Source organism: Nannobrachium achirus (assembly GCF_963921795.1).
Source record: "Nannobrachium achirus genome assembly, chromosome: 1".
In the NCBI taxonomy this organism is placed as follows: Eukaryota; Metazoa; Chordata; class Actinopteri; order Myctophiformes; family Myctophidae; genus Nannobrachium; species Nannobrachium achirus.
In genome coordinates this window covers 56,456,694-56,480,344 of record NC_137810.1, presented here as the reverse complement: position 1 = coordinate 56,480,344, position 23,651 = coordinate 56,456,694, and the positions used below count along the sequence as shown (strand labels likewise).

At 42.7% G+C, this 23,651-nt stretch overlaps 1 protein-coding gene across 3 annotated transcripts in view; it reads left to right on the top strand.

The window, feature by feature from the left end:
- The first annotated feature begins 8,926 nt into the window (after window positions 1-8,926).
- Window positions 8,927-23,651, top strand: part of arhgef18b (rho/rac guanine nucleotide exchange factor (GEF) 18b) — an 82,692-nt gene continuing 67,967 nt past the window's right edge. For 2 of the 3 annotated variants that reach the window (XM_080732713.1, XM_080732712.1), the window contains exon 1: window positions 19,279-19,413. Coding sequence is in view for 1 of the 3 variants with exons in the window: in XM_080732714.1 (XP_080588840.1) it covers window positions 8,943-9,002; window positions 9,511-9,628; window positions 10,236-10,287; window positions 12,518-12,592; window positions 13,358-13,473 (421 nt within the window). In the remaining 2 variants the exon portion in view is untranslated. Of the gene's footprint in view, window positions 9,003-9,510; window positions 9,629-10,235; window positions 10,288-12,517; window positions 12,593-13,357; window positions 13,474-19,278; window positions 19,414-23,651 lie in introns of those variants that run through there. The other variant, XM_080732714.1, reaches the window with a different exon arrangement.

Sequence of the window (23,651 nt, the reverse complement as noted above, 5' to 3'; positions counted from 1 at the left end):
ATTTTCAAATGGCCAAAAATGTACAGTATATAGGGTTGAAGCGGTTAATGTATGTTTTGTAATAATAATCACAAAGTAAGTACTGGTAGTTACTAGTTCTGAAATAAATGTGTTGGGGTAAAAGTACAATATTTGGAATCCGAGATGTTGTGGAGCAGAAGTAAAAGTATTGGAAATACTCAAGTAAAGTACAAATACCTCAAAATTGTACTTGAGTAATTGTACTGAATTACTTTCCACCACTGGTCAGACAGATGCAATGGCCTGTCCACTCTCTTGACGTCTTCTAATCTAAAGAACTTAAAGGGGCACTCCACCACTTTTCAACCTATGTTCATATAATTGGTCCTCACTCAAAAATAGCTTTTTTTTTTTCTCTCAGAGGAGGGCTGTGCAGGTCAGAAATCCATCGTCTTGTGACATCATCGATTGCCAATCCAGCTTATAGAAACTGCAGGCTTTCTATTCCTGAAAAGTTGCAATTTTAAAGTGGAAGCCATTGTTCTCGCGATAATAAAAATCTAAATATTTTTTTCAAAAATATTGATTAATTTTGTTTTTGGGAAAATGATGATGTCACAAGACGATGGATTCTGAACTTCCCACAGCTCTCCTAGGAGACTTGGACTGAGTAGAAAAAGATTGTGATATTTTATCATGAACATTAGTGAGGTACTATTATATGAAGACAGGTTGAAAAGTGGTGAACTACTCCTTTAAGAATGAATCATCATCTCTTCTCTTTTCTTCTCCATTCTCTCTATCTTTCAACATTTCTCACTCTCTTTTAGCTTTCATGCATATATAGTTGCATGTGTCCGGGTTTTTGTGACAGTTGCATCAGTATGTTCAGGCTTCGCGTTCATTGCTGTTTCAGTGAGTAATCTCATTCTCAGACAATCTTCTTTGCCTACTTTATACACTATTTATACAGTATTTGGGGTGTCTTGACTCCCCAAAATATCCCCTATTTTGGGAATGACTCAGCTGTAGCTTGCTAGCAGAATGATTTTTTTGTACTTTTTTGGAGTTGCCCCAGAGTTGATCAGTGTAGTTCTCAAGAACAATCGATGACTTTGACAAAGTGGGAATAAAATGGTTTCTGTTTTAGTTATTTATTTTCTTCTATTTACTATTTTTTAAACAGCTTCACGTTGTGGTTTTCATTCTTCTCTTGATGACCCTTGTCTAACGTGAACTGAAATATATCAATGTCATTGGTGGAATATAACGCGGATGTATTGGAAGTAGTGTGTAGGATGTTTCCATGCTCCATCAACGGCCGAGTTCGCTCAGTGCTTTGAAACGCTAGTCGAATGGATATCTGATCAGAGGCTCTGTGAGATGACAGTTGTTTTGATGTGTGATCTATGTGTGATCTGACCTTAGATCAAAGAGCCTCTGTGGCCCCTAGCTCTCCCCTACAATACACCCAACATCATGCTGTACACCATACATGGGCAACTGGCGGCCCGGGGGCCACATGCGGCCCCCACCTTCACTTAATGCGGCCCGCAGGTTAATACCGGAATACTGATATATTACTGATTTCAGCTGTTACAATTCCAAACATGACCTGGTTTAATTCCGTCAGTCAATATTAGTAGCTTAATTACTAGTATAGTAGTATTAAAATGTATTTTTTTTTTATGTCCAATGTAGTTGTATTTAGGTTCATAAAGTTAACATGAGTATATAACTAAATGTGTTTGAAATTAAATCAAAATGTTACATTTCAGGATTCCAATTCAAAAACAACAAAAATGTATTCAGGATTTCAATTCAAAAGAAGCAAAAATAGCCGATCTACAAGCTCAAAACGCATCGCAGCGCGATGCGTTTTGAGCTTGTAGATCTGCTATTTTTGCTTATTTTGTATGAGATACTAGAATGACAAAGTAGGACGAAACAATATGTAATGTGGCCCTCTGGGTGGAAATATCGTGCTGTCATCAAAGTTGCCCACCCCTGCTGTACACAGACACTATTACACACGCACGCGCACACACATGCGCACGCACACAAAACACCTTCACAACGATACATGCACATACACTCCTATAGCCACTAACAACTACACATCAGTCATACATGGACACAATCACACGTGAACAGGCCAACACCAAATGCATTTGAGTTGTTAAATCCATAATCAATCAAGTTTTTAATCAGTCACTGAATAAAATAAGTTGTCATGCATTAGGAACGAGGCCTACAGTATAAAAAGATGACCAAGTAAGTTAGCAACGGCTTGTAGATCTGCTATTTGTCTGCTATAGGTCAAGTTTAATATGTTAAGGACTGTTCATACTTATATACTTACACTTATATCAACTCAAACAAATTCAAGTATTTGTGGGTCATTTGGTGATTTTAAATGATAACTGTTGCAATGCTGTCGGGTAGGGTTCTGTACTAGAGACAACATCCTTATAGAGGAGCTGATAGGCCACACGCACGCAAACGCACGCACGCGCGCGCGCGTACACACACACACACACACATGCACACACGCATGCACGCACGCACACATGCACGCACGCACGCACACACACGCATGCACGCACACACATGCACGCACGCACGCATGCACGCACACACGCACGCACGCACGCACGCACGCACGCACGCACGCACGTGTATTGGGAGATGAGATGAGAGGCCAACCATAAAAGGCTACAGGGACCGCATCAAGCTGCAGCAGCAGCAGCAGCAGTAGTGTCTACAGTATAGCAAAGGTCTCCGTTTACACTTAACACAGGAGGGATTTGGATGCAAACAAACTCTTCCCCCCGGCCGGGGACATTGTCACCGTCTTGGCCTGAGAAAGTGATCTAGTGGTATTGAAAACAGATCTACGTCCATCTCTGTGTTTATCTGAGAGCATCTCTGGCTGACGGACTGGAGTGGATGCTGCTGGTTGTGGTTTATGGCAAGACCTGGAGGAGCCCAGAGCTCAGAGTGTGGCCTGGCTGGGAGGAGAGGAGTGGAGGGGGTGGTCCTGGTGGTCCTTGGGCTCTGCTTCTCATCTCACTGAATAACATAACACTACTAATCTCGCTGTCCACTGTAAAAGTAAAGGTAATCCTCAGCAGCAGCTGTAGTGAAAGCAGTGCAGTGAATGCTACAGGGGCGTCACAAGGGGGGGGAGTGGGACTGAGTTACTTTAGCTATTGAATAATAGCAGATATACAAGCTCACAGCGCAGCACCGAGTGCCGCGCTGCGAGCTTGTAGATCTGCTATTTCTGAAAAGTCGTGACAATGTGTGCAAATCTTTGAATTATATGTATTTTTTAAGCGAACATTTGTAACTCAAATGTTGCTTCTGGGGGGGGGGGGGGGGGGGGGGTCCCTGGAACTAAATATTTTGAGATGGGGGTCCGTGGCCAAATACATCAAATACTATAGGATTTGAAATATTATATATTATATTAATTATATATATTATAGACTAGCACAACTTTTCATGATTTTTCAAAAATAGCAGATCTACAAGCTTGCATCGTGGCGCTCGGTGCCGCGCTGTTAAAGCACAAAATAACGCGTAATAATGCGTTCCTAGGCTAAATGAAATGGGTTAAACCCCCGCCCCCTATGAAGAACATTCATGGGGGGCCCGCAGTGAATCCTTGTACCCAGGGCCCAGAATTGGGTGCGACACCTGCTGCTATCACTACGGGCAGAGAGAAAGGCGGACATCTTGAACCCAAATCGGGACCCCCCGGGCCATGCAAGAAGAACCTCTATCCACTTTACATCAATTACATCCAAACGGCGTATACAGGCATACGTTATTCCTTTCTACATTGTCCAGGGAGTCACAAAGATGCCATCAGATACCAGTAACACACAAGGTTTTTAGATCCCAGGTTACGGCCGGCTGCATGTGTTGTGTGACATTGGAGGATAAGGTGCCAAGTTCTGATTGAAAGGAGCGGGTGGAATTTGGAAGGCTGAATAAAAGGATCTCAGATTTTGCTTTGTTAAGCTGGAGATAATGTTAATTGGGACATCCAGTGCCTAATCTCAGAGAGAAATAACATTGGGCGGAATGACCTTTTTTAACCTGCCCTAGCAATGGGCCTGCCTTACTCAGATGAGCACGGTAGATGAAACCCAAACACTTTATTGTCTAGTAAATCTAGAAAAAAAATACACTCAGGTTGGACAAAATTGTATTATTTAGTTTTTCAACTGATTCTGACAGGAAATTAGGTCTACTAGCCAGGATAAAAAACCTACCCTGATCTGCTCATGGCAAATACCCACAGTGGCGAAATCAAGTTGGCCTCCCATCGACTTTCTATACAGGAGGAAAATACCCAGAAAAAGATCAGCTTTAAGTAGGATGTGAGGGGTCTAACTAGGGGTTTGTCATGATGCTGAATCCATTGCAAGCATTTGTTTTGCACATAAAACATTCCTTGGGCTAAAAATAGCCCAAGAAAACGATGGTTTAGTGACGAAAAGTGATGAGTCATCACCTTTTGTGGTATTTTCCTCCTGTATAGAAAGTCGATGGGAGCCCAACTTGATTTGGCCACTGTGGGTATTTGCCATGAGCAGATCAAGGTAGATTTTTTTATCCTGGATAGTAGACCTAATTTCCTGCCAGAATCAGTTGAAAAACTAAATAATACAATTTTGTCCAACCTCTGCCTTATATTTATCTGACTATTTAGGACTTTTTGATACCTCATAGACTCCTCAGATATCAGATACCTCACATGCAAACTCTGTGTGGAGTTTACATGTTCTCCCCGTGTCTTCTAGACCTAGAGTAGGTACCCTCACAAAAAACATGCAGTAATCCTGGTCTCTATACTGCCTCCCCCTGGCCAGCCGGGGTGCCTGATGGAGGGGAAAGGAACTGGTTGGAATAACGTGTTCCTTCCACGCGCTACGTTACCAACCGGGGAAACTCCCCCGGTCAGGTGAAAAGAAGCAACTTGTACTCCTCATGCATAGAAGGAAGCATGATGTCAGTCCGTTGGCAGAGGGAGTGTAGCACCCAGGATTACATTAGATAATTGACACCGGGTGAAAAATGGGTTACAAAATCATGGGATTAAACAAAAAGATATCATCAGACACACATGAAGTTGGTCAAGCTTAATCTTTAGTATGAAACCAACAAATGTGGAAACATTATGCATATGAAAGACCCCTTCTCTTCACCATCCTTATCATGTCTAAATTTCATTAGCATGGCTTGTATTTACAGTACTGTGGCATATTCAGTCATGAGTGGCTCCTTAAGGTTGCATAGAGCAGAATGTAGTGAATAAGCAGCTGGGTCTCTCTCTGCCAATGGAGACTAGTGGTTGCCAGTGGTGACAGCAGTTTGTGGCATCATGTAAATCAAGGAATCTGTTTATGCTTTCACAAAGGGGTTGGACTTGGGGTTGCTGTGAATTCACTGTGAATTCACTGTGCATCCATTACATATACCCCAATTACAATCACTCACACATTTTTATAATTGTATTATTATTACACCAAATAAGTGTCCAAATGGCATCATATTATTATCCCTGCCAGGCCAAAGGTAGTGGAGAGATTATGTTTTCACCCCCTATGTGTGTGTGTGTGTGTGTGTGTGTGTGTGTGTGTGTGTGTGTGTGTGTGCGTGCGTGCGTGCGTGCGTGCGTGCGTGCGTGCGTGTGTGCGTGCGTGCGTGCGTGCGCAGTTAATCCTTCTCGCAAACCACAAATACCTATGAGCGTTACATTTCTTTGACACTTTCTAGGACAAGATACTCAAAACTATACTATATAACTATACTGTATTTCTGCCTAGGCACGCCTCCAGCAGCTATGTCACCGTCAAATGGGAGGTTGAAGTCTCCTGCACTTTTGTTGGTGTTGTTGAGGCATGACACATGACTATACAGATTATTATATGTGCAGATCTGGCCAGTGCCACTAGATTAGAACACCATTCTTCCACTGGAGATGGGAAGCCAACTGTACAATGACACTCGTGACAGTCACCAATCCTGAAACCTATCATGGTCCAATATCCAAATTGGCCACTTGCCAAAACCTGAAACCACTTTGCTTTGAGCCAGGGACGTGCTGGGCCACTGATTCAGCCCGGGAAAAAGAGTTGTAGAGGCCCTCATTGCGTGCTATAGAGAGAGATCTCTCTCTATAGCGCTGCTGCTGCTACTCAAAGATTTGCCATTTCAGATCATGACAAGTGACAAGCCAGTGGGCCAATTACATGAATTAGGTCTATATTTCGTTGTTGTTGGGTGGAATCCTTGTATGTCCAAAACCATTTGTTTTGTATTCGGTGCGAGGCGTTGTGTGCTTGTAGATCTGCTGTTTTCACTACTTTTGTGCAAACAATTGAATTTTTACTTTTGTGCAAACAGTTGAATTTTTTCCTAATGGCCCGGCCCCGACCGGGCGGGAATGAACCGGCCGTTCGGGAGTTGTCCCGCTTTTCCCAATGGCCAGCACGTCCCTGCTTTGAGCTGTGATATAATTTGAATATTTATAGATCCAGAATGTCTCAATTAGACAGTAGTAGACATGCTTCCAGAGGAGGAGGACTTTAAAGCCTGTAGGCTACAACTCACATATTGGACTTGGTCTTTGTCTATTACATTTCAGCATCAGAGTGTAAGCCGTGCAGCCAGCCCTATGGGCCACCCACTGCCCAGCCTGGTGATGGCCATGTGACAGGGACAGGCTGTTGCTCCTTGCTTTCCCCTGTCTCCATTGCTGAGGACTGTAGCAGCACCAATGAGGACCCGGTAATCCACACTGTTCTAGCTTTTAATAATGGGGTCGGACAAGAACGTTCACTAATAATATGGGGTTGTTGTGAGATTGTATGTATTAGAGTAATGTAAACTTCATAGACACATACAAAACAGAAAATGAATGGAACCACCTCTTTAAAAATATATATTTTTAATCCATCATACCAATTACAATTTCATTGTTTTTGGGGTAGAATGTGTACATAAAAGGAGCTATAGTCAACTTTTTCTTGAAAAATGGACGCTAAAATAAAAAAAATCACACTCGTGTGAACTGAGCGGTGGTGTGTGTGTGTGTGTGTGTGTGTGTGTGTGTGTGTGTGTGTGTGTGTGTGTGTGTGTGTGTGTGTGTGTGTGTGTGTGTGTGTGTGTGTGTGTGTGCAACAGCGCCCCTCCCTTAACATGTGTGGTCAGAAAAGGTTACTGCAGGCTACAGACCCGGAGACAGACAGACATACAGACAGACAGACATACAAACAGACAGACAGACAGACCCACACACACGGCCACGTATAGGAGCGTTGTGACCACCGCTCAATAATATCGAAAATATTTTATAAAAAAGATTAAGCTTCATATATGTGTTTCTTTTCAAAAATGACCACAAAAAGCGTAAAATAATGATAAAATAATCATTTTGGCCATTGTCAGGCTGACTTTGTTTACATCCCTTAACAATCCATATATAAGAATAGAAGAGGGATGTAAACAAAGTCAGCCTGACAATGGCCAAAATGATTATTTTATCATTATTTTACGCTTTTTTTATAAAATATGTTCGACGTTATTTTTATTTTAGCGTCCGTTTTTCAAGAAAAGGTTGACTATAGCACCTTTAAGGCTCAAAATACTCAGTGATTACCATGCTATGAAGAAGATATCGGCTTTCCTGTAACTCTCCCTACCTTTCCCTGCTCCCATCTGTCCTCCCTCGCCCCTCTTCTATCCCTGGCTCTCATGCAGGACACCTGTTCGGTAGACAGTGACTACGACTGCCCAGGTGTGGTGGGGTGTAGCAGTAGCGTGGAGGACCTACTGGACCTCAGCGCCTCTCTCAGAGACTCGGAGTACTTCAAAGACCTAGCGGGAGGTGTAACACTGTCACCGTCTGCCATATCCACCGCCGTAAACACAGTCTCAGAGAGTAGCAACCTGCCTGGTGGCCTTCATGAGTCCCTGAACAGTCCTACTGTCACCGCACATGCACTGGTTTCTCTGAACACCCATCGCAGCCAAGACGTCCCGCCAACATCCACCTCCTGCTACGCCCAGCCAGCGAGTGGACTACAAGCCTCCCACCCCTGCTTTGTGGTCAGGCATCTCAACCACAGGGCCATGGACAGCTGTGACAGCTGCGAGGACCCTGTGCCGGGGCACAGTATGGCAATGATAATGAATGGCATTCTGGCATCTTTGGAACCAGCAGAACCCACAGAATCGGCGCTACTTATTAAGGGGGCAGAGGGATTAGGAGGTCATGTGGATGTGGATACGGACCCAGACACAGACCCGGACCCAGACTCAAGCCCAGGCCCAGGCCCAGAGAGCATCCCAATCTTTGTCCGGTCCATGTCAACTTCTCGTAGACACAGCCTTTGTCCCATGTCCCCCATTGACCTGGGGAGGAGGTAGGTTGATGGATGGATGGATGGATGGCATTGATGTGTGGATGTGCTGTATGATCGGATGACCAGACAGATAGACAGACATGTAATCCTGGCTGTCACTATACACCTAGCGAGAGTATTTGTTCCTACTGTATGTACAGTATTATAGCGGTCAGTGACAGCTTTCTGCTCACTGAGTGCTATAATTCAGCTGAGTGTCTTGTGGTTTAGCTGGTTGTTCTTTCAGAGCTTTTCAGAAGTTGAAGAAGCTGCGGCTGAGAACGTGAGAGGAACACCCAAGTGTCTCTAGATAAAAAAGCCAGCTCATATTCAAGTTAGCAAAATGTGTGCAATGTGGGCAATATATTTAGTTTATAACATTGTGAATGATATAACTCCACTCCAACATTGTTATGTTGTATGTAATGTAACATAAGGAATGAAACCTACTTTGATATTGGATATTGTTTACGTCATCAGTCCTTCTGGTGTCTCTCTATTCTGACAGACTGAGTCTGGACACCTTGGCATTGGACAGTGATGACGAGATAGAGGACGAGGATGAGCCTGGCGGTTCAAAACAGCGAAAACATCCACTTCAGATCCATGGAGTGCAGCATGGTAATTTGAATCAACAAAACTTGAATTGTTGTGGGTCACATATGATAAGATGGAAACTAGAGGTGGAAATTAAATTAAAAAGAAATTGATCTAATGCTGCATCTGTCATTGTCCAGCAATGTACATCAATTGTACATTGTACAGCTTTTAGGTTCCCCTGGGTTAATATAGCTGTGCTGATAAAATGAATATGTTTTTCTATTCCATTATTATTATATTGCACCTAGGACCATGACTCCCCATATAGCCCCCAACCATTTGTGCCAGACTAGATTTCCTACCATTTTGCACTTTTCTTAAAACACACTTTTTGCCAAGACTCCTACATATCTTGTCCAAAACTCAGACAAATCGGAACACATTATCTCTGGAGTCATATGTGACCAAGATGTGTCACTGTATGACTTTATACTGACCTACAGTACTAGCCATATACCGGCCTGGCGGACATCTGCGCTCAGAGGAGCGCACCTTTCTGGTTCTAATATGATATCCTTGCTGATTTCAGGATGCTGGTGTATCAGGACTCTCCTGTTCTGACATCCTGGCCACAGATGAACGTTACCGTGCTGCACACGTCTCCCGTGTTGTAGAGACTTCCAAACAAGCTGCCAGGGCAGCAGGAGGTATGTCTGTGTGTGTGTGAGTGCGTGCGTGCGTGCGGTACGGTACGGTACGATGCGGTACGGTACGGGTGCCCTTTGACTCACCTGGCAAGGGTAAATAAGGCTATAGTCCGACAGGCAGGCCTGATTTGGAATCGCACTTGAGTTCTGGGCGGAGCCGTTTGTTTTCACGTCCGTCGGCAGGTTAGTTACTTACCAGCGTTAGTTTCAGTGAGGTTAGGTTTAGGGTTAGGGTTAGGCATAGTTTTACTGAGGTTAGGTTCAGGGTTAGGGTTAGGGTTAGGCATAGTTTTACTGAGGTTAAGGTTAGGGTTAGAGTTAGGGTTAGGGTTGGGTTTAGGTGGTCGAACCTTCGTGCGGCTCCCTAGCTCCAGTTCAGCCAATCAAAAGCTTCCTTGGGCGGGGTTTGCCCACAACTCATGTGCGATTCCAAATAACGCGTCAGGCAGCTGTATGCATCCATCCTTTCTCTCTCTCTACCACCTTTCCTGTCTCACTGTCACTATAGATTCTAGAAAATAAATCATAAACCATAAAATGCTTAATTAAAAAAAAGGAGAAGAACTTATATACTTTTTCTACTGTATGTGTAATCGTTCTATTGCAGAGGAGCTGGTTCCTGATGAGGATTTACACTCTGCAGAAGGACAGAGTCACATGTGAGTCTAACACAGCCATTCATTACTGTACTGTCTCCCTGTGTCAGGTTACACACATAGCTACCATATTCACAACAATATTTCACTTTGTTGTAGTCTTCTATTTTCAGACTCTTTGATCTTCCATAATGATCCTGTGTTACTCCATGACTGCCGTGTATAGAGGCTACATGTTGTTCTTTTGTTGCGCCTGGACTCCCTGGTTATTTGACACCCTCAGAGTACAGGGGTTTTCCCCTGTTCCCATCCCTGCTCTCTGTCATAATGTCTGCAACCTCCTCCTCCTCCCACACTCCTCTCCACCAGCTCCTTCCATGGCCCAGGGGTGTGTGTGTGTGTGTGTGTGTGTGTGTGTGTGTGTGTGTGTGTGTGTGTGTGTGTGTGTGTGTGTGTGTGTGTGTGTGTGTGTGTGTGTGTGTGTGTGTGTGTGTGTGTGTGTGGGGTGTGTGTTGGGGGGGGGGGGGGGGGTAACAAGGTCACAGAGATCAGGTCTCTCTGTAAATTGAAGTTTGACACCCAGCACCCAGTAGACTTCTCCTCTCCTCTCCTCTCCTCTCCTCTCCTCTCCTCTCCTCTCCTCTCCTCTCCTCTCCTCTCCTCTTCAATTTACAATTTACAATTGAGGCATTTAGCAGACGCTCTTAACCCAGAGCGACTTACAATAAACAAGGTAATACATCAATACATCAGTACATCAACATCAATACATCAAATGCATAGAAATAGTAATCTAATCTAAAAAGAACGTAGAACAAGCACCTATTCAGTAAAAAACACTTTACATAAAACATTAACAAATGCCATCTAACTTTCATGTAAGGTCATTTGATGGTAGGTGAGTGCTACGATAAGAGCTATGGGCTTAGGTGGAGTCTGAAGAGGTGAGTCTTCAGATCACGGCGGAAGCTAGGGAGTGAGTCTGTTGTTCTTAGTGCAACAGGTAGTTTATTCCAGTGGTTCTCAACCTGTGGGTCGGGACCCCCAGGGGGGTCCTCAAATTATTTTGGGGGGTCCCCAGATGATTAACTTAATGTGCAACATTGTTTTCTCACTCAACAGTAGACAAAAAGTTAAGGAATATTAGAGGCAGAAATTGTGAAAATAGCCGATCTACATGCTCACAACGCCTCGCGTTGCGAGGCGTTGTGAGCATGTAGATCTGCTATTTTCACAATAGAACCGTTTAATATAAAATGGAATACCTAACCTCTTGGGTGGGGGGTCCCCAGTTAAAATATGATTATTTTGTGGGTCACGGCCTGAAAAGGTTGAGAAGCACTGGTTTATTCCACAGTTTGGGGCCAGGAGGGCGAATTGTTTAGGTGGAATTTTGTCCTGGGGTTTTTAGCGAGGGTTCTGTCAGCGTCCCTGTGTTAGCTGATCTCTTCCCACCCGCCCGCCCACTCAACCCTAGTGTCTTGTTTGTCTTAAAGGCTGATGGTACAGAGAGTTCTGCAGGAGCTAAAACTGTACCATGGGTAAGTAAACAGGAGAGAGAAGGTCTGCTCGCTGCCTCCATGCCAGTGTGAGGAGTAACAGAGCAGGCCAGGTCATGAGCACTGTCTGGGCTTGCATGAGCGAAATGCATGGAAGAATAATGGTGCGTGCACACAGGCGTCAATATGATACAGCATGTGTGTGTCTCTGGGATGAGGCACGGTGTCGATCCGTCTGTGAATATTTGAAGTTTCACCCAAATGTATCACTTTTTAAACACTGACTGGACACAGTTCACTGCTGGCTGAACAAATATTTTCACTGATTGAGACAGACTGATCTAGACCAAGGCTACACTAATCTGGATCTTTTTCTAAACTCAGATTTTCTTATATCTGCATAGAAAAATATCTTGGTCCACACAACAAAAATATCTAGGTCTGAAAAAGCCCATGCCTACACAGATCCACTGAGAATCAGTATTTTTGTAAATCTTCACTTGTTTATCCGGTTTCAAAAAGATCTGGTTAAGTCCCAATCGCACAAAGAAAGGTCCGGATTCAGAAAGATCCAGACTTGTATAGCCTAAGCCTTAGTCACTCAGGAAGATTTGAGCATGATGGTGAACACAGAACAAGACTTTGATAATACTAAACCACTGTATATATCATTAATTGGAATGTTTCCAATTGTGGTGGTAAGCACCGTGACAGATATTTGGGAACGTTATCACAGATATGTGAGTCAGGGTAATTCTTCTGAAATACATTGCATCTGGTTGTCCTCCGCACAGAGCCAAGCAGGGGAACAACAGAACCCAGGCCAAGGTTTCAGGAAGTGTCACTTGGTACGAGTTCCTCTCTAATGAGTGAGTACTGATCTTATTAACATTACACAGTTTAGAGAAATCCATTATAGTTGGCCTGGAGGCGATTCACAGCTCAACAAGCGATATCCGCCTGCTTTTAATATGATACCACATGTACCACGTCTATTGTAGTTCTGTTTTCATGTGCTACTTCATAGGTCTTCATTTTTATTTTATTATTATTTTAATCATTGGAATATATAGGGCAAAAACAAATGTCCATGCAAATGGACAATTAAACATAATTGTATATTGAATGAAACCTGTACCAAAATAGGTCTCACCGCACTGAAAGGGTCTGAGGTGGGTTGGGTTTTTCTGCTATGGAATGAAAGAAATGAAATCTTCGTTTGCAACGCTATACTAAAATAACTTCACCATGGAATTGCATTCTTTGCTGGAAGTATTGAGCATTGTCTATGCCTATGACTGTCTCAGCAATGCAGAAGTGATCATTCTGTAGCTGTCATATGGCTGCCATCACTGCACCTCAACAGCATGAAAGTGGTGATAGACATATGATGAGCTTTCTCAAAAAACATGTGATCTCAGTCATCTCACATAAGCGGTTATGAGAAGTTCTGAAATGTGAGGCATGGCATGTGATTGGCATGAAGCTCCTTTATTATGACATAAAGGAGGAAAGTCCCGATGATGATGACTCAAATCGTTGTCAGCTGGATCCATACATGATTTGATTTTGTTTTTGTTTCGTTTTTTGTAAAGCTTATGAGTATGAATGTTCGATCTTTTTTTTCCTGTTAGGAATGAGGAAGAGGAAGATCGCACAGAGAAGGTAGAGAGAGGCACAAAGGTGAAGAGAACTCTCAGCTCACTGAAAAACAGGATGACTGGCTCCTTCAATAAAGACAAGGTGAATAGTTACTATTATGGACCATCTGTGTCACTGTTAGTTTAATAACGCATTCTAACTGAAATGCAGCATTCATTATCATTATTGAACTATTACAACCAGTTGCATGACCAATTCTCTCATTTGCAAATCCCGCCCCATTCTGCCCTGTTACTACTGTGGTACAGATGACCTTGGGCAGATTGTTTTTATAGTGGCAGTGAATGGGGGGAGAGGGTATTTTCATTGCCTCATTATTGCAATTTAAAGTACCAAAGGAAAAACATCTTGGTGATATTAATAAAAGGGGAAGACAAAGGTACAGTAGTTACATTGCAAAACAGGGGGTTTCCCTCGAAAATATATGTTTTAATTGTTTAATCCCAGTGGGACAGAATCACCATTGCAGATTCTTTTATAGTGGAAGTGGATGGGGAAAAAAGATTGTTCATAGCCTCATTACAGCTATACCAGTAAGACTCCCTAATCGGGAGATAAGCGACCGTTGGTCGCTTATCTCCACAAATAGGCCAAAAGTTTGTTTTACCAATTATTACACTCTATGTGAACATTTACATCAACAAATCCCAAGTACTGGTTTTTAGGGGTGCTGAGTGTGGCGCAGCAGCGTGTCATGCATTTTCTGCAGGGCCTTGTCACACCTTTGCCCTGCTCATATCTCCGCATCAGTATGACATCACACTGCTGACATCAGTATGACATCACACCGTACACAAATGACCCTTATATAAGACCGGCATTATCTACCGACAGATTAGTAACAAGATGTCAAAATCGTTGAAGGTTGAATCTCCAGATATGGAGATAACCAACACATCCCTCCATATATGGAGATAACCGACGAATCTCACTAAGTCTGACCTCACAAGCCCCATATTTGGACACGAACAACATATAACTCCATATATAGAGGCATAGCTGCTGACATCAGTATGACATCACACCGTACACAAATGACCCTTATATAAGACCGGCATTATCTACCGACAGATTAGTAACAAGATGTCAAAATCGTTGAAGGTTGATAACCAACACATCCCTCCATATATGGTGTGATGTCATACTGATGTCAGCAGTGTGATGTCATACTGATGCGGAGATATGAGCAGGGCAAAGGTGTGACGTGTGACCGACGGACGGGGTCGCAATAAAGTACCAAAAAAAACACATCTACGTGATATTAATAAAAAGGGAAGAAAAAAGTACAGTAGTTACATAGCAAAACAGTAGTTTTCCCCCGAAAATATATGTTTTAATTAGTTTAATCCTCTGGATCAGAGAGAGAAGAGAAATAGAAAGAGAAAGCGCAGTGCATCTTGGGTAGGAAAATGACAACCAGATTATAGTTCTACTCACATTTCTGCCCATTTAAAATATATACCCAATCGTAACTCTTAGTTACATTGATAAGGTCCATGTGAACTAGTCTGTTGAAGCTTATTCATTATAATGAGCGAAATCGCTATCACCTCGCGCGGCCGTACTGCACGCAGGCCGTGTCGCGCAGAGCGGACCGTTGTTGAAAGCCTAAAGCAACATTCTCCACTGCACAAACTCCACCCCCGATAGCAAAAAGTGAATGATTTTTTCTGGTTGGCCAGTCAGGGAGTATCAGGGACCAATCAGAAGGCTGACAAACGGTGAATTAGATTGGTTAACCACATAAACCCTGTCCCTATTCTGGGCTAGCCTAGTAAACCACCAACTTCCGTAATCCAGATGGATTCCAGAAAATGAAAATGCTTTCTGGACGGTTTACGAGGCTAATTCTGGGCATGTCATTGTATTAACTGCACATTCTGGAGAAAGAAACAGGCGAACATCAGGCAAAGATAGCCGATCTACAAGCTTGCGTTGTGATGTGTCATGTATGTGAGCTTGTAGGTGCACGGGCTATTTTCAGCAAAGAAATGTGGTGTAGAGGGGAAGATGAGGGAACAATGTATAGACTCCTGGGAGACCCTGATCAAAAAGGTATCTAGGGCAGGGGTCTTCAACAGGGGGCCCGGGACCCTTAGGGTTACTACAGGGGGGGCCGCCAAATCCTCGTGTGATAGGATCATTCTTTTCAATTAAAAACTTGAACGCTCGCATCCCTAATCTGAGGAGAACTTTAGGCAAAAATAGCAGATCTACAAGCTCTCAACGCCTCACTCAACGCTATTTTCAGCAAATAGGTTTGGTGTAAAGGTAAAAGAGAGCAGACCTTTCAAGTACAGAGTGAAAGGTCAAGTTTACTAAGTATCGACGATTTAAGTGGCTAAATGTCTGAAACACAAATCAAACATAGACTGTTGACAGCGCTGTCAAAAAGGTCGATGAAAATCTGCATAACGCATTTATACAATATGTAGTGGGGGTACCTGCTTCATCTCTCTCTCAGTTAAGGGGTCCTTGGCCTGAAAATGTTGAAGACCCCTGATCTAGGGTTTAAGTGGTTTAATTATAGGCTTCTGAGTGTTATTAGTCATAGAGGGAATCGAACGCCTCATCACATTTTAATGTTCAGGTGTTGCTCTCTATTTTCACAGCATGTGCAACTCATTGGGTTGAATAATGGCTGGGCCTATCTACATTACAATTTGTAATTGCATCGCTGATCATTAATTCTGCTACAAAAATAGCTGTTATAATGACTTTGATACAAATGGGTTTGACACTTGCGGTGATACATTCTGTGGTGAAAGAGAATGCATAATGTGACACAGAATTAATAATACTGTAATAACGTCCCTCTTTCGCTTGCTTTCTTTGTCCTTTCCAGGGTAAGCACCAAGAAAAGGAGCAGCAGAAAGAGAAAGGAAAGGAGAAACCTCAAGTGTTTCGCACCCGGAGCCACGGGCACGAGTTGGTGCCCGGCTCCTTCTCCAGCTATGCCACCTGTTCGTTGTGCAGCAAGACGTTGCAGGGAAAGCATGGCTTGCAGTGCATGAGTGAGTACTTCATTCATGCACACACCCACCCGCCCACGCTTGCTTTGTTGCTCACATGCTGCTGGTGCATGTGATCACAGCCACAAACTCACCCATTTCTACACACATTGCTCGAACTCCTTACTGTCTCACTCACTCTCAACATGCAACACACACTCTCACACGCATGCACACGCACACGCACACGGCCACACGCACACACACACACACACACACACACACACACACACACACACACACACACACACACACACGCACGCACACACACACACACACACACACACACAGTTCTTCAAAATGTTCACTAAAGTTCACTCTGTGCGATGCGCTGAACCTATACACTATGTTTTCAGTTCCTCTTCATAATACTGTGCTGTAAATACTGTATGCCATGCTAAACTAATTTGACTCAAGCCATTTCTGTTGCCACTCTCGATAAAGGACCTCACTGTGCACTTTCAGTTCCTCTTTCAACAGCATTTGCTTGCAATGTTATGATGTTACGATCAGTGCTCAGTCAGTGTTGTGGCCAGACAGACGGTAAGGCTGTACAGGATGTGTCAACACCCTTTTACTCATTTTACAGTACTCTCTTCCGTGTGCATGCAGTTCAGCTGATACTGACAGCAATATGTAAAGACTTATGAAATAGCCTTGTTTGTTTTCGTTTGGGCTATAGTGAGCAGAGTACTCTGTGACTTTTAGCTGTTGTATGCCTACATCATAAACTGAGAGGCAGTAATATAGTGCAAGTTTGACATTTTCTTTGAGATTTGAATGCTTGCGTTGGTATTTGTGAGAAATTGATAGCAACCTTGTGTTAGGCAAGACAAAATAATTAACCTTGAAGTTACTGAAGTACGTTGCGCGCGCACACACACACACACACACACACACACACACACACACACACACACACACACACACACACACACACACACACACACACACACACACACCAACACATGCTCCTTTCTTCTTCCCTCAACTTATTATTCAATAATTAAGTAATCTGATAATGTCTGTTTACCTATTCCTTAAAGCCAACTCCCTGAAGTTTGAACTGATTTAAATATAATTTATCTTGAAGAGATAACAGTCCTAAATTAAAGAAAGCAGATGTTTTTTTTGTGTGTAGACTTGGTGATTGAGTCAGCTTCTCTATCTGATTTAAATGCTTTCGTAATTCTCATCATACGGCCAAGAGCCATATCTGGTCACCTCATCTGTATCTGTCTGTCTGTTACTTATGAAATGTGACATGTTGTAGGCTATGGCTTTGTGTAAGCCATGTTGTTTTCTCAACTTAAGGGGAATCCCTTAGCAGAGGCTGGTGACTGTTAAACAGAAGCCAGAAGGCATGCTCTCCGCTTTGAGGAACTCTAAATAGTGTCCAATTCAATCCACAGTGTATCAGACTAGGAGACAAGGAAATAAAGTTATTGTAAATATATTATAATTAATATTTCCTTGCCCTCGCCTGTGTGGTAACTGGTAAACCTTAACAAAAGGGCACATACTGTTTCCAAACACATCAAGACGACGGAAACCAACAGAATGTATTCAAACAGTTTAATGTTGTTTCCTGCCTGCAACATAATTACAGCCTAACTTTCAAAGAAGTATTCTTTGTTATTATAGGATGCAAAAGCCATAATATCTCGCATACAGTTATAAAACTTATAGTCTGGTGGAGGGAAATATAATGGATGGCTGTTTTGATCAGTGTGCTTATTAAACAAAGTTCTTCTGGTATATTTCAAAAGGCTCATGCACACATCCAGTGTGCTTCCAGACAGCAAGCTGCCTTTTAAACATTAACAAGTGTGACAGCAGACAGCAATGCTGCTGCTGTGTGTGTGTGTGTGTGTGTGTGTGTGTGTGTGTGTGTGTGTGTGTGTGTGTGTGTGTGTGTGTGTGTGTGTGTGTGTGTGTGTGTGCCATGTACACAAACGCACACAACTTAGAAACAGAGACAAGAATTGTTCATTCATTAACTATGGCTGTTTTGAAGTTGGCAAAAGTTATGAATCCATAAACTCTGACCGTGTTGTCAGTGGTGTAAAGTAACTAACTACATTTACTTAAGTACTGTAGGCCTACAGTACTTGGGAGTAGTTCACCCTCAATTTCAATTGATTAGGTACTCACGCATGGAGATTGAGTTTAATAATATTTGTTTGTTTTTGTCGCATTCCTAAGCCAATAATTTGATTGGGGATCATATCATTATATTATATCAATGGGGCTTATAATACCCCATTGACACCCATTTACCCCACTGATTCCGAATGGTCTCCATCCATGTCCATCTCAAGTCTCACTCCATGGGGTGAGTAATCGATAGGAAAAAAAGTATTTTTGGGGCTGAACTACTCCTTTCAGTACAATTTTGAGGTATTTGTATCTGTAGTTTTTCCAATTTTTTATATCCTACTTTTACTTCTAGGCCTACTCGTAGGTCTACATCTCGGATCCAAATAGGCCTATTGTACTTTTACTCCACTACATTTATTTGAAATGTATTTGATTTACAATTAACCACGATGTGATGCATTTGTGAGCTTGTAGATCTGCTATTTTCATTTGAAAACTTCTGAAATGGGACATTCCACATAGTAGGCATACTGTCTACTTTTGGTATGTTAAGTACATTTGATACCAATACCTTTGTACTTTTACTCAAGTACATTTTGAATTCCAGACTTTTAATTGTAATGGAGTATTTCAACATTGCAGTATTGATACTTGTATTTACTAAAGTAAAAAACGTGAGTACCTTTTCCACCACTGGTGAGTATCCCTTTAATTTTGGACCAAGCCCTGGGGGGAGAAGCAGCAGCCTGTGGAATGCGTCGTGTGTGTGTATGCCAGATTGTTCCCACTGGAGGAGACTAACGTTAACTACAATTTGTGTGGAATTACTTTTTAGTCAGTTTTTACAGTGGTCTTTTCATCTGACAGACCACTTACGTGTCCTTCGACAACGTATGAGTGATTGTGAGAGTCTAACGGTAAGCAGAAAGCTACTATAGTGTGTTATAGTCTATAATATCCATCCAGCTCTGGGATCAGGTGGATAATAAGTCCGTCCCGTTGTTTAGGATCAATGGACTTCTGGCCGTTAGCTAATAGCCAGCCAGCTAAAACAAAATTACACTTCATTTCATTTATTAGACTTCTTTCGCTTGACAAAAATGACTTAATTTTCATCAGGGTGTGGGGCGAAAAAAGCTATCGATGCTTTTCGTTTCTTTTTTTAACTGTTGGAAATATAATTTAGTCGAACTAGGGGTCGCATCGGCGAAGAATAAATTAGCCGTTATATTGCAAACATTATATTGTTAGTTGATGATGGGCTACTACAACAAGTTATAGTCACAGTGGGGTTGTGTTAACTTCAGGTTGCAAGTAATAAGTCATACATAATGTATGATATTGTTGTGAGCGGTTGTTTTCCATGTAGAATCCATCCAGTAGGATTCCCCATCAGCGTCACTAGTTAGCCTGTTAGCAAGGCTGCTAGTTTTAACACTGCACCCCGCGTATGTCTCAACAAAAACAACTAACGCCAGGCTAGGCTAGCAAGTGGACAGTCGATAATAACTCCAGTTAAAAGGTTACATGTCTGCATTTGTCTGTTTTTGTGACGAGTCGTTTTCGCCTTTCAATGCTTTATTACTTTTAGCCACCTTGGAACTGATTCATGTCATTTATTGACTTGTAACGTTGCTACCAGCTCATTGCTCAATAAGTGGCTGGTAGCTTCTAGCAAGCCATTGCAGTTGAGATAAAGCAGAACAATCAAGGCAATCCTGACCCAAAAGAAAGAAAAAAAAAAGTCCAGAAACTCATTTAAATCCTATAAAATGTATTTTAAAACAAATTGCTATTTTGAAATCAAATTGGCAGTCTCATGTATAATCTGTTTACATATCCTATAGTATCCTACTAATGTTAGTCACAGGTGGATTTTGGAATTTGATCTTGCCTTTTTATAGGAACTATTTGACATTGGCAGCCTGCATGGGTATATGAACTAAACCACATCATCATTGAAATGTTCCTCGAATTCTTGGCATTCCATTTGCTGATCAGGTGATCCCATCTACCTGTGGTGCAAAGTCACCAGGCAATAGGAATGACCTAGACTGTGAGGTGACCATACCGACCATACCTCTCTCTCTCTCTCTCTCTCTCTCTTCACCTACTTGTATGTGTTCAGAGCTCTCAGATTGGGTCACATGGTGCTAATTGTGCTTGGCAGGTCTGCCAGTGCATAACAGTCCACTCCAGTGACTCGGGGTCTTGCCCGTCTCACCGTGTTAGCACAGCTTCTCCACGCTTCACTGCCTTGCCTTTCCTCTCTGGCAGTGGCTCTGGCCGTCCACTTTGCCTGATTTGGCCTTCTGCCCTACGGCCCAACCTACAGTACTTCACCTTTGTTACCAATACCTGCTGCCTAGTACTGTACCTACCCATCAATTAGATATTGGTAGGTAGGTAGGGATGGGACGATAAGCGATATTATCGTTTATCGTGATAAAAAACACTCACGATAATCGTATTGTGGAGATTTAATTTATTGTGATATCGTCCTCCGTCATGCACTGGGATCAACCTTTCATTTGCCGAGCTGCATATCTGGTACCACTTAAACCCCCTATAATTGGTAAAAGGTACTTATAATATAGGTACTCGATAGTCTTTTTTCTCACAACGTGTCGCGTTGTGACGCATTGTGAGCTTGTGATATGAAATTTTCATATGGTCCCATCCCTAGTACCTACCCATCAATTTAGGTATTGGTACTAGGCAGGTGCTTCTTTTAATGCCCATCTACAGTTACAGTACACTGTAACTGTACTGTACATGACTAGTTACTTGGGGCGAGCCACATGCAACAGAATGGAAATGCAGTAAAAATGTCAAGTACAGGAACTGACGTTTAGATTTATTTTACAAATTGCAATGGATTTATTTGCCGAAATGTTATGTTCCTGATTCCGAAAACATTAACTTACTTTCGTGTTTTGCTGAACCCTTTTATTTATTTTTTACAGATTATCATGTTGTGAGAAAACCTTTTTCTGGTAAACATGACAGGTGGAGAATGTTTTGGCCTCCATGGATTAAACTACTCCCCATTCCCCAGATACTCCAGTTACACTGGGTGATGTCATATTTTGGCAAGCTGCTTCAGAGTTTGCCTCAAGTGTTGGTGTTTTTGTTCTGTATTATTTGGCTCTATGTGCGTGCGTACATACATACACATACACCTGTATAGGTGAGGAAGTCTGTGGTTGGCTGTTATGTGAGACGGCAGTGACACCTTACCTAAACAGTTGTGAGCTTGTGACCTGCTTTTCTCTTGTTTGGTCACAGCATTAATAGGCTATAGTTTGTTTGGTTGTTAAAAGACTTGCCTAACATTCCTTGTTTGTTACTATTGACTCTCTAAATTGCTACGCACATAAAGGCTGTGTTAGTGTGCATTGTCTAAGATTGCAATATGTGGCTATGTCTAGCTGATAAGGTCACGTGATACAGTGTGCTCATGTTAGTTACATGGCTGCACCTTTAACCAGAGTACTAGACCTTGTAGACCGTGGCTGAATGATGCTGGGGTAATTGAGAAGTAGACTGCTATCCGATTTACCATATTCCATTCTGATTGTCTAAGATTGGCTTCCAAAGATTGTAGGATTGCTCTGTTTTGAACAAAATGCCTCAAATCATGAACGCGTCGTGCGATTTCCATGAAATCTTGCAATAAATTCAAACCTTTTCACATTGGCCTGTCATAGCGCCACCAGCAGATCGACATTTGCAAAACACATTTTTGGAACAAAATGCTTCAAATAATGACTGCAGCATCCGATTCATGTGAAAGGCAGAAGATGACCTGGCACTCTTTTCACATTGGCCTATTATAGCGCCACAAGGAGGCCATGATGATCTACCTGGTGGAGACTTGTGCTCGGAAGAGCACTGCTTCTAGTTTCATGTTATTATTTTTGTGTTTTTAACATTTACAGGGGAGAAGCAGGACGAGGCCAAGTAAGGTAGCATAACCTTAAAGTTATTTCACTTGAAGTCTCGACTCTCCACCCTTTGATAACTGGAAGGGGATATCTGGTTGTTTGATTCCAGTTAAATTTGGTGTGGTCAGAAGGGATTCCAGGGAACACAGGCCCACAGCCCCACCCATTCCTGCTTTGGGGTAGCACATTTGGGTGATGGTAACTTGTTTTCACAACCAAGTGTTTGTTGCGAATGTCAGGTTGCAGTTACTATCAAAACCTCCACCGGCTGTCCGTCAGTCTGTCTGTCTGTCTGTCTGTCTGTCTGTCAAGTCACGTCACACTTTTGCCCTACTCATTATCTCCGCCACCGTTGCCCCGATCCATGCCAAACTTTGCACACACACTCCTCGGCTGCCAAACCACAACCTGCTCCCTCATTTCTCACATGGCCCTCTTCTAGCGCCACCATGAGGCCGATTCTTGCAAAACACATTTTTGGACACTGCTCCTACAGATTTTTCCCGAAAATCACGCAAAGCGGTACACAGTATTTCTAGAGTCATGTCATCAACATGGATCTGTCCCATTTAGTGCCACCATCAGGCCGATTTTTACATGCGACCTGACTGTCGCTTATCTCCCGATTAGGGAGTCTTACTGGTGTCTTATTTTTGAGCGGTGTTCACACCGTCTCCATAGCGTGGCCATGTGTGTATGCGTGTGTCTGTCCGTCCGTCTGTGTGTGTGTGTGTGTGTGTCTGTAGCCTGACCCAGGCCTGCAAAACCATTGAGTGACCAGAGAGTTGTTGTTGAGGAGCCATGAAATGTACATGCATGCATGCACGCATACACACACAGCCTTGAAATTAATGGACACCACCGCTCGGTTCACACTGGTGTGATTTTTGTACCATTTTTGGGAATTAGCACCTTACCTACACCTAAATTGACTAATGGGAGTGTGGGCGGACCTCTGCCAAGTCACTCGGACAAACCCGATACGTCCATATTAGGTACGACTATGGCCATGCTGCTATGACGCAGACATAAGCATAAACAAACCTGATGATACGCCCATATATAGGCAGTACCACATCACTATAACTCAGACATAACCATAAACAAATCCGATATGCCAATATATTCAGTAGGCAGTACCACATCACTATAACTCAGACATATCCATAAACAAACCCGATATGCTCATATATAGGCAGTACCACATC